Raw genomic sequence first — 15,365 nt, 5'->3', positions numbered from 1 at the left:
ATTAATGTGTGTTACTTTGAGTGTGTATGCACACATAAGTAAATGTGTGGGTTTGGAGAGCAGTGCTCGCCCACATTGACCTTTGCCAGGAAGGAGACCGCGTTCTGAATTAATGCTCTGCTTCCGCTAGCTTGTTCTACCATGGATCAATCCATCTATCTCCCAGATAATCTAATAGCACTGTCTGGGGGAAACAGCTCAGATAAGATGTTTTACTATACATATTATACATCCCGTTATTAGAAAACAGATTAGGGAGGCAAAGTATAATTTAGTTTAATCCAAAAGTTTTGGCGGCAGTGATGGCAACTTTGTAGGAATGTGATGGAATCAGATTTTCATGTATATTTGTGTGTGTGCGTGTGTGTGTGTATTTTGGCTGATGGGGGTTGCAGTATTGTTAGTGTGTTATTACTAAATTTATGTGTATGTGACATTCACATGTACCGCATGTGTGCACTAATCCAGTGGTTCTCAACGTGGGGTCCGGGGACCACCAGGGGTCCTTGAGGGGGTTCCAGGGGGTCCCCAGCAAACTGATGAATTGTTAAACTTAAGCATTATTTCACTTACAAGATTTACATTTAATTACACAATTAGAGAATGTAGAAGAATGACTATTTTGATCATAGTTTCACTGTTATCTCTCTACCTACAATACAGATAATCATGGAATTCTGGACAAAATCATATCTAACGAAAATATTCTCAGATTTGGGTCCAAAAGACAAAATTGCATCAAATGGGCGTCTGTGGTTCTAATGTGAACTAAATTAGGAGTCTTTGATATGAAAAAGGTTGAGACTCACTGCACTAATCAGTTGTTGTTGATTAAATCTACGTAAATGCATGTGTGCAGTACCAAATCATTTTGCGCCTCCTTAGGTGCCCGACGCCATCCAGAAGTGCCAGCGTGCGGGCATCACGGTGCGCATGGTGACGGGAGACAACATAAACACAGCCAGGGCCATCGCTATCAAGTGTGGGATCATCCACCCCGGAGAGGACTTCCTCTGCATCGACGGCAAAGAGTTCAACAGGAGGATCCGCAATGAGAAGGGAGAGGTAAGTGAGAGTGAGCGAGAGAGTGAGAGGGTGGGGGAGGAGAGTCGAGTGATGGGTGCTTCTTCTTCTGCAGAAACGTCTCTCTAAGCCTAAACCGTGACCATCTGTCCTTCTGTTTGTGTATCTGTGTGTGTGTTCAGGTGGAGCAGGAGCGTATCGACAAGGTTTGGCCTAAACTCCGAGTCCTGGCCAGGTCCTCCCCAACCGACAAACACACTCTTGTCAAAGGTCAGCCTTCTGCTCTCTCCTAAAGTGAAACTGAACTTGTTTGGGTATTGTACTCCAACACACCCATGCACACATATATCAAGCACTTCCTGTAATTTTCATAGGTTTGCCACAGGCAGTAAAGAGCTGATATTATCATGATCAAGTGTATCATATTTTACTGAAAAAATAAATAAAATGGAGTCTGTGTTACATACCCTCATGCAGCTGTTATATTCAATGTGTGTGCTTGTGTGTTGCTGTGTATGTGTGTGTGTGTGTGTGTGTGTGTGTGTGTGTGCATGTGACAGGTATCATTGACAGCACCACGGTAGACCAGAGGCAGGTGGTGGCAGTGACAGGAGATGGGACCAATGATGGACCTGCCCTAAAGAAGGCTGATGTCGGCTTCGCCATGGTAAGCAGCCCTCTTTTTAATTTTCTTTCTTTCTTTCTTCTCTTTCTTTCTTTCTTTCTTTCTTTCTTTCTTTCTTTCTTTCTCTTTCTTTCTTTCACTCTGTCTTTCTTTCTTTCTTCTTACTCAGCATTTACAGATAGCTTTCTTCTTTGCATCTGCAGTGTTACTGTCCTCTTCTCAGACACTCTGCCTCCAGCTGTACAGATCAGGAGCTCCCCCTAGTGGATTTCTATGGCCACACAATCTCCCTGCAGTAAACTATTCAGATGAATACAGTACAAGATATAATGAAATTCCTCAAATCATAAAGCAGTGCTTTATTTAATTTTGTTAAGATTTGCTGTTTTTGTTCTTGTTGATAGTGTACATTTCCTCTTGGCTCTTTGACTGTTGCTCTCCCTTCTCTGTTTCCATTCCCCTCACCAGATTCAACCTTCAGAGTTAAAATTACTTTTTTATGTTATCTATTTCAGTAAGGCTCGCTAGTGTGTGAGTGTGTGTGTGTGTATACGTATGTGCGTGTGTGTGAGAGAGGGAGAGAGAGAGAGAGAGAAAGAGAAAGAGAGGGAGAGAGATATGAAAGAACTAACAGAATAACTTCATGAGTAGCTAAAATAATATTTTTTAACATGATGGCAGTTATATGGGTAGACCTAGGCTGCGGACTGTGGAATATTATACCCTAATCTCATACTGATCGCCCCTCTCTGTGCTCTTCCAGGGTATTGCTGGTACAGATGTGGCTAAGGAGGCGTCAGACATCATTCTGACTGATGATAACTTCAGCAGCATCGTCAAGGCGGTGATGTGGGGAAGGAACGTCTACGACAGCATCTCCAAGTTTCTCCAGTTCCAGCTCACTGTCAACGTTGTGGCCGTCATAGTGGCTTTCACTGGCGCCTGCATCACACAGGTCAGAAGGACATCTATGTGTGTGTACATGATGTTGTGTGTCTGTGTGTGTGTGTGTGTGTGTGTGTGTGTGTGTGTGTGTGTGTGTGTGTGTGTGTGTGTGTGTGTGTGTATGCACATGTGATTGTATGTGTGTGCACATCAGCCATGTTGGTCTTATGATATAGAAAAAAACAAAAAACAAGGATAAAGTATAAAAATCAAGTCAACAACAATGAACAAGAACATTCGGTAACACTTTAGATTAGGGAACACATATTAACTATTAACTATGTGTTTTCCCTCAATAGTTTAATAATTTTCCCTCAATAATATGTGATACTAGCACCTTATAAGCCCCAAACTGAGCAAAGCATACTAAGAGCCCAATTCATGTACAACAACTTGCTATAAACACTAATTAGGAGGCTATTGAGGGAAAACCCATAGTTAATGGGCTATACATGGTTGTGATATGGTTGTGCCGAACTATTCATTTTTGTGATATGGGTGTGCTGAACTGTCAAAGCACTTTGAGCTGCAGAGTCTGTATGAAAAGTGCTATACAAATAAAGTTATTATTATTATTATTATACTTGTAGAATACAATAGTGCAGAATAAGGTGCTAATAAGTGGTTTGTAATGACTAATAATGAATCAATACACTACTAAAATTCATGTGTTCCCTAATGTAAAGTGTTACCCAACATTCAATTCAAATGGCATTTTTCCAAGATAAAATGATTATAATTTGAGATTTTCTTTCCCCAATTCCTAATATCCCAGTTTGGCTATAGATTAGATGCTGTTACTGTAGATGTGTATGTGCGTGTGTTGGAGTTAGGGGGTTTTAAATCCAATGATATTTGCTTTTCCCCAGGACTCTCCCCTGAAGGCAGTGCAGATGCTCTGGGTGAACCTGATCATGGATACCTTTGCATCCCTGGCTCTGGCGACGGAGCCTCCCACAGAGTCTTTGCTGAGGAGGAAGCCGTACGGTCGCAACAAGCCCCTCATCTCCAGCACCATGACAAAGAACATCCTCGGACACGGAGTCTACCAGCTAGTCATCATCTTCACGCTGCTCTTTGTTGGTACGCGGCGTACTTTTGCTTTGCCTGAGTTTGCTTCACTTTATTGTACTGCGCTTTTATTCAGTTGTACTCCAGTAGTTCTGCTTTTTAATGATGCAGCACACTTCTGAAAGAGCCAAAATGTTCAAGGCACACCAGTTATCAAAGTCACATAAAGAGAGCTGCTGTTGGAGTCTGACTTGCTTTACTCCATACCTCATATATATATTTATAGTCAGAGTTGTACCGTATATGTACTTTATATATACAATTAATGTACCCAAGACACACTGGGAAACCAGTATATTGATAAGAAGATCATTGATCATCCAAGTTAATAACATCAACTAAAGTGACTTATTTTTTCCGCCTGCAGGTGAGCAGATCTTTGACATAGACAGCGGCCGCAACGCTCCTCTCCACTCACCTCCATCTGAGCACTACACCATCATCTTCAACACCTTCGTCATGATGCAGCTCTTCAATGAGATAAACGCCCGCAAAATCCACGGAGAGAGGAACGTCTTTGATGGCATTTTCAGGAACCCCATCTTCTGCTCCATCGTGTTTGGCACCTTTGCTGTCCAGGTAAGCAGATACAAATCTGTTCATTTTATGATTTTTTTATTTTTAGTATAGTTTTTTATAAGTCTCACTTACTTTATAAGACTGACTTGTGCTTGGTTTGTATAGATTGTTATTGTGCAGTTTGGAGGGAAGCCATTCAGCTGTCAGCCTCTGGACCTGGAAAAGTGGATGTGGTGTGTTTTCCTGGGGCTGGGAGAGCTAGTCTGGGGCCAGGTAATATACACATCCATCTGTCTGTCTCTCTGTCTGTCTCTCTGTCTATCTATCTGTCTGTCTATCTATCTATCTGTCGGTCTATCTATCTATCTATCTATCTATCTGTCTATCTATCTGTCTGTCTGTCTGTCTATCTGTCTATCTGTCTGTCATCATTTTTCTTTTTTCCTCTCTTGCTTGTTTTTTGCTTTCATTCTAGCTTTCTGTTTTGTCTCTCTTTCTCTATCTCTCTCTCTCTCTCTCTCTCTCTCTCTCTCTCTCTCTCTCTCTCTCTCTCTCTCTCTCTCTCTCTCTCTCTCTCTCTTTCTAACTCTGCTGTGTACTTTTTACTGTAACTCACTTTTTGAGCCAATGTTCTGTCTTCTCTGTGGGTCAGGTGATAGCCACCATACCCAATAGCAGGTTGCGTTTCCTGCGGGGGGCGGGACAGTTAAGTCAGAAAGATGAGCTACCAGAAGAGGACATGAACGAAGAAAATGAGGAGATCGACCACGCAGAAAGGGAGCTGAGGAGAGGACAGATCCTCTGGTTCAGAGGACTGAACCGCATCCAGACTCAGGTGAGAACATGGGAAGGGCACGGGTCCAAAGAGGGATTTTATTTCTACTGGAGCCAACTGTTTAGAGTGGGTGTGGAAGAAGCTGACACGATAGACACTTGAGAACTAAAAAAAACCCAAAAAAACAAGATGTAGTTTTATTCAAATAATCTTAATCATAATCTTAGGGAGACAGAACAGAGGAAAACACAGCCCATGTATCATTCCTTTATAATGGAATTGAGAGGTTTTGGTGTAGCTCATTAAGTAGCAATGAACGGATAACCCTATACGGATATATTGTTTTGATTCTGACATGGCTTTTTTGTGATGCTGTATGTCTGTCTTTGTCAAATAATCAATTTTCAGTTTGGGAAGTGGCTGCTCCTCAGACTTTGCCATGCTTACACCTGAGACGAATGTTAGATGATGCCGTTACATGCAGGGGTGTCTGTGGTAGTCAGTAACAGTCTTAAAGTTGTTTTATCTTAAGGTGACCTGCTCAGGTACATGAAGATGCACCTCTTGCATGCTGGAGTGACGTGAATATCAACGTGGACCTGTGGAAGATCAACACTCAAACCCCGGGGTTTAACACAACTGGAAATAGTTACTGGCTGGAGCGCACTCTGATGAACTTTCCAGACCATTGTCACTGTGATATTCGAGACAGTTTCACCTCTTGGATTGGAGTTGGGTGTCTAATGATTTCATCTCACCCATGTGTCATTGATGGTCCAGGGTGAAGCTATCCCACGACATAGTACCATGGACCAGCACCATACAGAGGCAGCCAAACAAATACAGAGACAGTGCGGGTAGATTATGGCATGCTGATGGACTGGCTAGAGAGGCTGCCAATTGGTATTTATTGAAGTACGCTGAGGCAAGATGCCACAACATTTAAATGGCTGCATCTCTATATCATAAAACTTTAACTTCATTGGCTAGTCAGCTGTTTAACTTAAATAATACATTTAACCATTTTGTTGAGGGGAAACTACACCCTGACCTTTAGCTGTCTCTCCCCCCCCCCCATCGTGTCATGATTGAGACACATCCCTATACTTTGTACTCCCTTACCACCAAAATCACCCAGCCAGTCAACCTGTGTTGCCATTTGGTGTCTGTCTCTCTGAGCAGCCATTTGTCCTCTTCTGTCCTGCTCTCCTTCCACAGATCGAAGTAGTCAACACCTTCAAGAGTGGCACGTCCTTTCAGGGGGCGGGGGCTCTGAGACGCCAATCATCCACCACCAGCCAGAACCAGGATGTAACCAATGTTTCTAGTCCTAGTCACGTGTCCTTGTCCAATGCCCTTTCCTCTCCTACAAGCACTACTGCTGCTACTGCTCCTCCCACTACTGGCCGTGAGTCAGAACTCTGTCAGTCTGCTTCTCTGCTCTCTGTACTTCAGGGATGCCACCCTGTCATGAATTGATAAAACAAAGCTGACAAAGTAATTTTTTCTCCTCACATGGTATGGTTTATTATAAACCACCGCCACTGTGTATATGCTGGGGTTGGCATCTCTGAAGATTCTTCTTTTTTTCTCTCTGGCTATCTGCTTTTTCATTTTCTCTCTTTCTGTCTTTTTTGCTGTTCATACTGGATTTCAAATTCATCTTGATAACTCCTCCCACGCTTGGGTGTACTGTCCTCTCATTGGTGAATGTGTGTTTGTTTCCCCAGAGTGCTAGGAGCGCAGGACTAAGGGTGATACCCACGGCGTGACATTTCAGGTTGTGAGTTTGTCTCCCTCTCCTCATCCTCCCCCCCCCCATCCCATTCCCCAATCCCTCCATTTTTATGTCTTGACAGAAATTGATGTGAACTAATTCCAACCAACTCACTAAAGGACTGGGTAAACATTCAAGTATAAGCCACAATGTTCTCTTATTTTGTACCGTGTCAGGTTGTTACTGTTGAGTCAAATCACACTGAATTGAGCTGAACTGAGTCACAATGTACAGCCATGGTAACCAGATGCAGGGAAGGCTTGCCTGGACCAGGGTAAACTGGACTTCAACATCAGCCTAGATGGGTTTGATAGGGCTGTTGTTTTATATATTCTCCAACTGACAGATCATCTCCAAAGACAACAAGGAATGAAAGAGGCTATGTGGGCCAGAGAACCCCACTATGGCCACTTTGCAAGTTTCCTAGCAAGCGTCCATTCTAATTCAAATGGGGATACCAAATGGTGCAACTAAAATCAACCCACAAGTTGGCACCATGACATTTTGTCACAGCTAGAGATGACCTATGAGTGGAGACTCTATCTCTACTTACTGCTGTAGTCCATCGCCACGTCTCTCTCTCTCTCTCTCTATCTCTCTCTCTCTCTCTCTCTCTCTCTCTGTATCTCTCTCTCTCTCCCTCTCTCTCTTCCACTCTGTCTTTCTCTCTGTCTCCATTTAGTCTTTGTGTGATCTGTTTGATGAAAGTAAGATGCACAACCCTGTTTAGGGTGCGGGGAGAGGAATGGAGGGGACAGGAGAATCACCATAAAGCAATTCCAATAATCCATCCCGTCTCGTTGCTTCATGCTGTCGGTGTAGTTGACTGTCTCGTTGCCATAGTTACAGATGTAGACCTTCTGCAGCAGCAGCACCGTAAATGCACCCCCTCCCTTCCTTCTCTGGCACCCCATCAATGTTATTTGTCAGACATCTTGTCACATGCCCTCATCCAGACAGGCCCCTCCAATCTTTATTTTGTTTTTTTGATTTTTGTTTGTTTTGTGTTTGAAATCCTCCCATATTACAGTAGCAGTAATACAATATGACCAGACTTTTTAAAGACATTGCCATTTTTCTGCACTGTCAACATACCCTATTGTAAGTTTAGTAGTTAACTGCTCTACAGCGCATAATAACAATGCCTAATAACTAATTATTATTAATTGTTGTATATAATAATACAAGTGGGTATTACTTATGAGTGCAAACTGCCAGTAATGGCTATATTTTTTGCATATTTTTGGATCGAAACCATTTTGGGCCAGTTGGAAACAATTTGGATTCAAAATATTTATGTGTCTGCTCATTAATAAATTGTTGCACATGTGGCCAAGAATAAAACATTGGAAATAAAACATCTGGAAACATTTGAAGACAGTTATTGCATCTTCACTTAATTTTCAATAGTTGTTAGGTCATGTAATTCTGTAGGATGAGGATAAAATGTTGAACCACATAGGCAAACTTATAATGAGTGATTTGATCATTTTATGGTTGATTAATCATGTTTTCACTTAATGCTAAGTTTTGGCTTAATAACAAGATAAAAGATTTAAGTAATACATAGAATAACTTATCAGAAATAGTTCAGTACTGTCAACATCAACATTTTAGACCCAACCTCAATGATATGATACACTTTTTGCCAGTTGATGACACAGTTAAATTTTGTGTAAAAATTTAGTAAGATTTTTTTTTAGGCATCAAAGGATTCCTACCAAAATGCAAAACAAAGGAATCCAATCATGTGTAGATTCCAAATTCCAACATCTGATTATATTTTACACATAGACCTTGGGATTTTGGCAAAAAAAAAATGCTTTCCCATATTCTAATAATTGAAGGAACTGATTGAACTTTGTATTTTCTCACTGAAGGGTCACATATTTCTTTGGGGCCTATACTTGAGTGTTTACTTAGATGTGCATGGAGTTGAGAACGTGCTTTGACTGTCAGACCTCTGACAATAATACTCTTTATTTTCATTATTCTCTTCCATACGTTTTGTCTCAGCAAGTCTGTGTGCCTGTGTCCTCTCCAGCCATCACCAGCTCATCACCACTGTCCTGTTGTCTTGTTGCATGTAGTTTGTGTTTACCTCTTGTTTACATGTTCAACATATCTCACCTGCTGTAAGCTTATGGTCTAAATGCCACTTGTTTTTTTGTTTTTTTGTTGTGTTGTTTTGTTGTCAGTTTTACACTAAAATGCCTGTGTCAAATCCAGACTTGAGTTTGACTGTCTCCATTGCCCTGTTTGGGACCATGCTTTACCCACCCTGTGCTCTCTGTGTGTGTACGTGTGTGATCCATTCAGAGTCTGTGTGGATATTGTCCCAGACCGTGCTCTGGTACCCTCTGAAGTTTAAACCACCTGATTGGATCTCTCAGATCTAACCTCCTTCCTTTTTACTGACCTCGTCCACCAGACCTCTTCAAACTTGCATGTGTTATTCTCCTTTAATTTTTCTGTGAGCATTCCATTTATTAACGTGGCTTGTTTCTAGGTATACAGCACATTGGACTAAAGCGTATACTTACAACGAGCGTTTGTGTTGCATTGGTATTTATTTTCTTGAAACATATTATTTTGACCTTTTTTTTTTTTGTGTTTTTTTATGATTGTGTTTCTCACGGTTTTTCTTAATGCACGCCAATTGAGTGAGTTGTGAACTGTAGTCATCTTGTGAAAGCAGAACACAGACTGCAGTTGCCTTCTCTCCTGCTGCTCCTCCTTCACCTTCTTCTCCTTCTTCCCCTCTTCCTGTTCAATATCCCTCCTCAAATGAGAGGTTCCTTACTTCCTTCCCCTCTGCCCCTTCCTCTCTCCCCCCTCTTTTCTCTCATCCCAAGGGTCCCTCCAACCCTTCCATCCTGTCTCTAACACGATCGCTCACTCTTTCCTTCTCTTTCCTCCCTTTTACGACAGATCCGTGTTGTGAATGCATTCCGTAGCTCCCTCTACGAAGGCCTGGAAAAACCCGATTCCAGAACATCCATCCACAACTTCATGACGCACCCCGAGTTTAGGATAGAAGACTCCACGCCCAACATCCCCCTCATCGACGACACGGACGAGGATTCTGCCCGGAGGAGGAGGAAGTACTCCAGCCAGCCCTCGTCCCCCAACAAGAACAACAACGCCATCGACAGCGGCATCAATCTAACCATCGACACCAGTAAATCAGCTGCCTCCTCCAGCCCCGCGAGCCCTCTGCACAGCCTGGAGACCAGCCTCTAACCCTAACCCTAACCGTAGCCCTAACCGCTAATGTTTTTCCTATCCTTAACCTCTAACTTGCAGTCTGGGGGCACTTCCTCCGATCCCCTAGACCTTTAACTGTAACCTTAACTCTTAACCTGATCGCCCCAAACCTCTATCCCCTCCACTTCAGTCCTCATCTTCCAGCCTCCCATCCACCCACCCAGGACTGGCCCCATGGCAAAATGTCCATCCATCCCCTATCCTTGAGCTCTTCAAGCTCTCCACTCCTCTGAATGGAGAGAATCAAAAAGTAATATGACAAGGTGGAAAAAAAAAATACTATTTACAATCAAAAAAGCGCAACAAAACCACAAAACCTACACAGCCATGCTGCTTTTGTGGTTGTGTGTGTATGGTGGCGGTGGTGGTGTGTGTGACTATATGTGTGTGAGCATGTATACGCGTGCCACTGACTGGACATATGTATGGACTGTGTCATTAGTGGCAGCAGAGCGAGGAAGAGGAGGAGGACGATGAGGAGGGAGAAATTGCCGAGGAGTAAATCGAAAAACAGGACAGACTTTTAACTCCCCTTACACTCCCCCTCCTCAACAATAACATTGTCAATATTGATAATAGTTTAAATTAAATTGAAAAACATTGTTATTATTCTGATTATGATTATTATTATTATTGTTATTATTATTATTGCTCCCGCATGAATGTACATTACCCAAGTTTTTATTTAAAAGGGTTTTAATTTTATTGGAATTCTTTGGTTTTGATGGGCTAGGCCATGTGGCGGACTGCTATTTTAAAGACAGCTTCTCTGAGTTCTTGGCCTGCAAGTTCCCTCTGTGTGGCATGTACATGTACCCAACTGTAAAGATTTATTTCATCCATAAAAGGAAATGTGTATTGAGGTGGTAGGGCTCAACTTGCACAGTAGTTTTGCACCTGTCGGAAAAGAGGAACCCATAATAATAATGATGATGATAGCATTTATGGGATATATTCTATAAATATATAAATATATTTAGAGAGAGTTTATCTTTGTTTGTCGGCATGTTGCCTTGTTCCTGCTTCAATGGCTCAAAATACTTTGACTTATTTATGTCTTAAAGAGAATGTAATTTGTTTACAACCTCGTAGAGATATACTTCCTGGTTTCTAGAAAGGGGGTGGAGAAGCTCACAGCTCAGATGTGCTTAGATGGACCAGAGCTCTATTGGTGTGTTATTACTGAAAAACCATGTGCTGGAACTTGCCTGCTATCTTGTCAAATATTGTAGATATTTTTAGAGGATTAACAAACAAAAAGAAACCAAAATATAATGGGATACCTAGTAAATGTGGAATCTTAGTATTATTCTATATGATTGTTGGGATCAAGTTGGAGCGGCTTGCCTTTGGTTTTCCAAACGGAGGCCTTCTTTTTGTGACAGAGGGGGTATATTTCATTCTTTCTTTCACTACTTTTTCTCTCCTTTCTGTTTTTTTTTATTCTGTGCTTCAGCTCTGGCCTGGGGTCAGGGCTTGAGTCAAAGGCTGATATCAGGACCTTTACAGTGAACTGTGTTCTAGATAAATTTGCTTGTTCAAAGGACTTGATGTTTTAAGATACGTGTGACCATCAAAGGCTGCAATCGAGTCATATTAGAAATTTGCAAACTAAGTTATATTTGGCTTATCTGTATGAAAATCAAACATTTGTGTTGAAATTTTTGGGATATATTGTGTTGATTGTTCTTTTTTGTTTTGTTTTGTTTGTTTTTTGTTTCTTTTTTCTTTTTTTTTTGGTTTAATTTTTTTCTCTTCTTCTAAAAGAGAGAAACATACAGCCCCACAAAGCTGTTGGCATTTTGAACATCTAAAAAAAGACAAAATAGAAAAAAAATGACAACAAAAATGGAATGTTGCTTTGACTCTTTTTCTATATAAAAAAGATGATCCTTTTCTGCACTATCTGGTTATGAATGAAAAACTCTGTGGTGTAATTCTAGATGTGCTTTTGTGTGTTTTAACCAAGCTTGTCTTCCTGCCGTCACAGAATATACAGTACTCTAGCATCTCAACTGTACTCACTAGTTGTAATCTATTTATTGTGCTTTGACCAACCAGACATTACCAGAGAGAAGCTACATACAGAAGGCACATTTACCCAGTCTTACTGCACCCAGAAGGACAAGGCCACTTAACTACCCTGTACTATCGTTGTTATTTCTATAATTAATTGTAATTGGAGTCAGTGGCCAGCATGACGTGATAGGCTCATTATGCAACTTGAACCAATTGAAGACTTTTCTACTTTTAAAAATCGTATACAATACTACACATAATATAAACAATCATTTATCCAAGCAGTTCTATCTTTTTTTATATCCTCCTCCTCTGTCATTTCCCAGTCGATCTGTCCATCTGGAGAGGGTGCACAAGCTTTACCAGTCAGCTCAGGCGTGTTGAAAAAGCAACATGGACCATTTGAATAAAATCTCTTTTATTTAAGTTGAAATACAGTCTGGATTCTGATGTTCTGCTTAGAAGCTGTTGATTTTTTTCCTTTAAAATGTTTTAACTTGACAATTTCTTTGTTTCTCTGTAAAAAACAACAAAAAAAAAACAAAAAGCAAAAAAACAACAACAACAACAACAAAACATTTTCCAAAAAAAAAAAAAAAAGACTTCAGCCAACATTCTCAAACCACTTTTACATCCAGGAGGACATTCAGCTTTAAGAGGATGCAGAGACACCAAGTTAAGAGTATTCTTTGTAAATAGAGCAATGAGTCTATTGAGGACAGAAACTCCATGTGGACCGGTGTGAAACAGGAACTCTTCCTGACTACACCTACCATCATGCACCACAAGTCATACTGCCAACGCAGCTGTTTGGCTGTATGTAACCAATCGCAGCTCCTGTCAGGCACACGTCAAACACCGTGATTACATCAAAATGACAACACGTGTTGTAACAACCAATAATTATGTTGATGATGACGATAATGATGATGACAACGATGATGATGGTGATGATAGAGATGATGATGACGATGATGATAATAATGATATCAATGATACTTCTTGCAATATACTCTCACCTGCCTCGATGTACTGTATTTAGCAGCATGCAGTTTGTGGAACAAAGAAAAAGAGAAATGCCAACAGATAACTTTTGGCATTCTTAGCCATTTATGGGTAAGTGATTAAGTGTTCATTCATCTTGTTTTTATGATATTTTTTTTATCTATACAATAATTGTAAATAAAGAACTCAATGTCTTTGTTCATTTAATACTATGCAAAACGTCATGCTTTTCTGATTGTTACCCACCCTTATCCTTGAGTGTGTTGCCGGAATGTTTGTGGTCTCAAAAGTCAGTAAAACAATGTGATGTAAATTATTTTCTAGCTTGAGGAAAAAGTTATATGATTATGAAAATTATGATAATGATAATATTATGAAGAGGATGATGATGAAGGTGATGGCGGTGATGTTGATGATGATGATACTGATGATGATGATGATAACGATGATGATGACAATGATGATGAACTGTGACTCTTGCTGCTTGACTGTCCCATTTACCACACTCCTGACAGGAGCGCAAGTGAAAAACATAATAAAACAAAAAATGAAAAAGCACTAAATAAATCTCCCAGAGCAGCATGACCCAGATTGGTGTGTCCTGGCCCGTGTGACATGTCCTGTTCTGATTGGTTGTACTTCCCCAACCAGTGATGTGTATGACTTTGATTGTTTCTCTATAGTGTCTCAGGTATGTTTACAGTTTCGTTGTCAAACTGAGCTATTGACACAATTCTGCTCTGTAACTTTTTCCTTTATTCTACCTTGATTTTAGCATGTTGGGCATCTCATCTTATTCAAGGCATTGTGACCATATACTGTATATGAATCCTATGGTTGTCACATATTTGCAGCCAACTCATCTGAGGTGCTAGGGAGGGGGCAGAGCAATATGATCAACATGGCAAATTTCTTTTCAGTGCTTGCATTGCTGATGCCTGCAACATGCTAAAGAAGGTTAGTACAGAACTGGTGTGTTTGTGTGTGTGTGTGTGTGTGTGTGTGTGTCTTTTTTGACTTTACAAAAATTATGACAAGACCATTCTGTTTTCCCCAGGGAGACAGAGACCGAATGGAAGAATGGATGGATAAAGGTCTCAAACCATGTGAATAGAAGACCGACAGAATGCAGGTTTTCGTTCCACCCAAACACTACACCAGATGATTTCACTGATTAGTTCTTCCTCTCTGGTTGAAGGGGCACTAATCAGTGAAATCATCATTTGGGTTTGAGGGGAAAACCTGCAGACTGTAGACGCTCCATGGCACATGATTTGAGAACCCTGGGATTGATGACTGGAGAGATGTGTAGACGGGGTGGTTGAACAGATTAGTGGGTCAATGAATAGATGATTGATGGGTGGGTGGATGGGTGGGTGGGGACGTATAATAGAAAGGTCATGAAAAATGTTTTGCTAAAATGTGCACTGCACTCCACTGGAGGGCAGTATTTGACTGGAGATATTTAAAGACAAACCCATGTTCCTGTTAAATCCTGGTAATGATCAAGCTTCTCATATTCATCTTTCAGCTGGGCTGTCTTGACCATCTCTTATAAGGCAAAACTCACTTCAATTCAATCTTCCTATCCTACAAATTCTGAAAATCAGGTCTGGAGACGTCCTGGGACCCCTCAAGTCTAACCTCTAGTAACCCTCTAGTCTATGCTATTGTTAAGACAGAATCAACAGGATTATTATGGATAAGAAAGGATTCTTATCTATAATAGAGTAATTGCTAATGAAGAATCCACAATCATTGCCTAACTGTAGACCTGTTTACAGTAATATAGAGATTAATATATAGGTCAAATAAATCATGTTCGTTTAGCCTGTACAGTTTATGCCCAATTACAATTAGCAGGGTTATCAGACACTGATAAAAGAAGACAGTAAGTGAGAAAAAAGTATCCAGGTAATGACACATCTTCTTTTCCTCTGTTAGTGTAGAGATGAAGTGTACTGTATGGTTGAGAAATCCTAGTCCAGGCTGCATTTGCCATAGTAAAGATGCAGGATTATCACAAGCTATAACAGCATTCATTCATACATTTATTTGCAGCACCATCGCAGCAAAATAAGTTGTGGGTTATTAATTGGCCACTGCCTGGTTAAACACAGGTTGAATAGAAATAGATTTAGGTTCACAACATTGTTAATGAGGCAGTCAAAACGGGGTCAGTGTATGATGATGATGAATAGTGTTTGTCTGCAGGTCGAAAGATAGGGATGACTGTCACGCTTCACAGGATTAACCTCCACCAACATTAGCTACAGCCCAGACTGGGCAGTGTGTGTGTGTGTGTGTGTGTGTGTGTGTGTGTGTGTGTGTGTGTTTGG

The 15,365-nt window shown here is 40.9% G+C and overlaps 1 protein-coding gene across 1 annotated transcript; it reads left to right on the top strand.

Annotated features, from left to right (window-relative positions):
- Window positions 1–885: 885 nt before the first annotated feature.
- Window positions 886–9,978, top strand: LOC139644624 (plasma membrane calcium-transporting ATPase 2-like; the record flags this gene model as incomplete). The annotated part of the gene is made up of 10 exons (XM_071520060.1): window positions 886–1,065; window positions 1,206–1,293; window positions 1,584–1,690; window positions 2,412–2,603; window positions 3,463–3,676; window positions 4,032–4,243; window positions 4,349–4,456; window positions 4,836–5,018; window positions 6,177–6,269; window positions 9,667–9,978. Coding segments are annotated over 10 exons (1,689 nt in total), but the record flags the coding sequence as incomplete, so codon positions are not given.
- Between the last annotated feature and the right edge of the window lie 5,387 nt (window positions 9,979–15,365).

Source organism: Centroberyx affinis, unplaced genomic scaffold (genome assembly GCF_046629955.1).
Source record: "Centroberyx affinis isolate AG114_WGS23_722 - 3 ecotype Tasmania unplaced genomic scaffold, CSIRO-AGI_Caff_v1 ptg000763l_1, whole genome shotgun sequence".
Classification (NCBI taxonomy): domain Eukaryota; kingdom Metazoa; phylum Chordata; class Actinopteri; order Beryciformes; family Berycidae; genus Centroberyx; species Centroberyx affinis.
The sequence above is the reverse complement of the archived record's forward strand: the minus strand, read 5'-3'. Positions and strand labels throughout refer to the sequence as shown.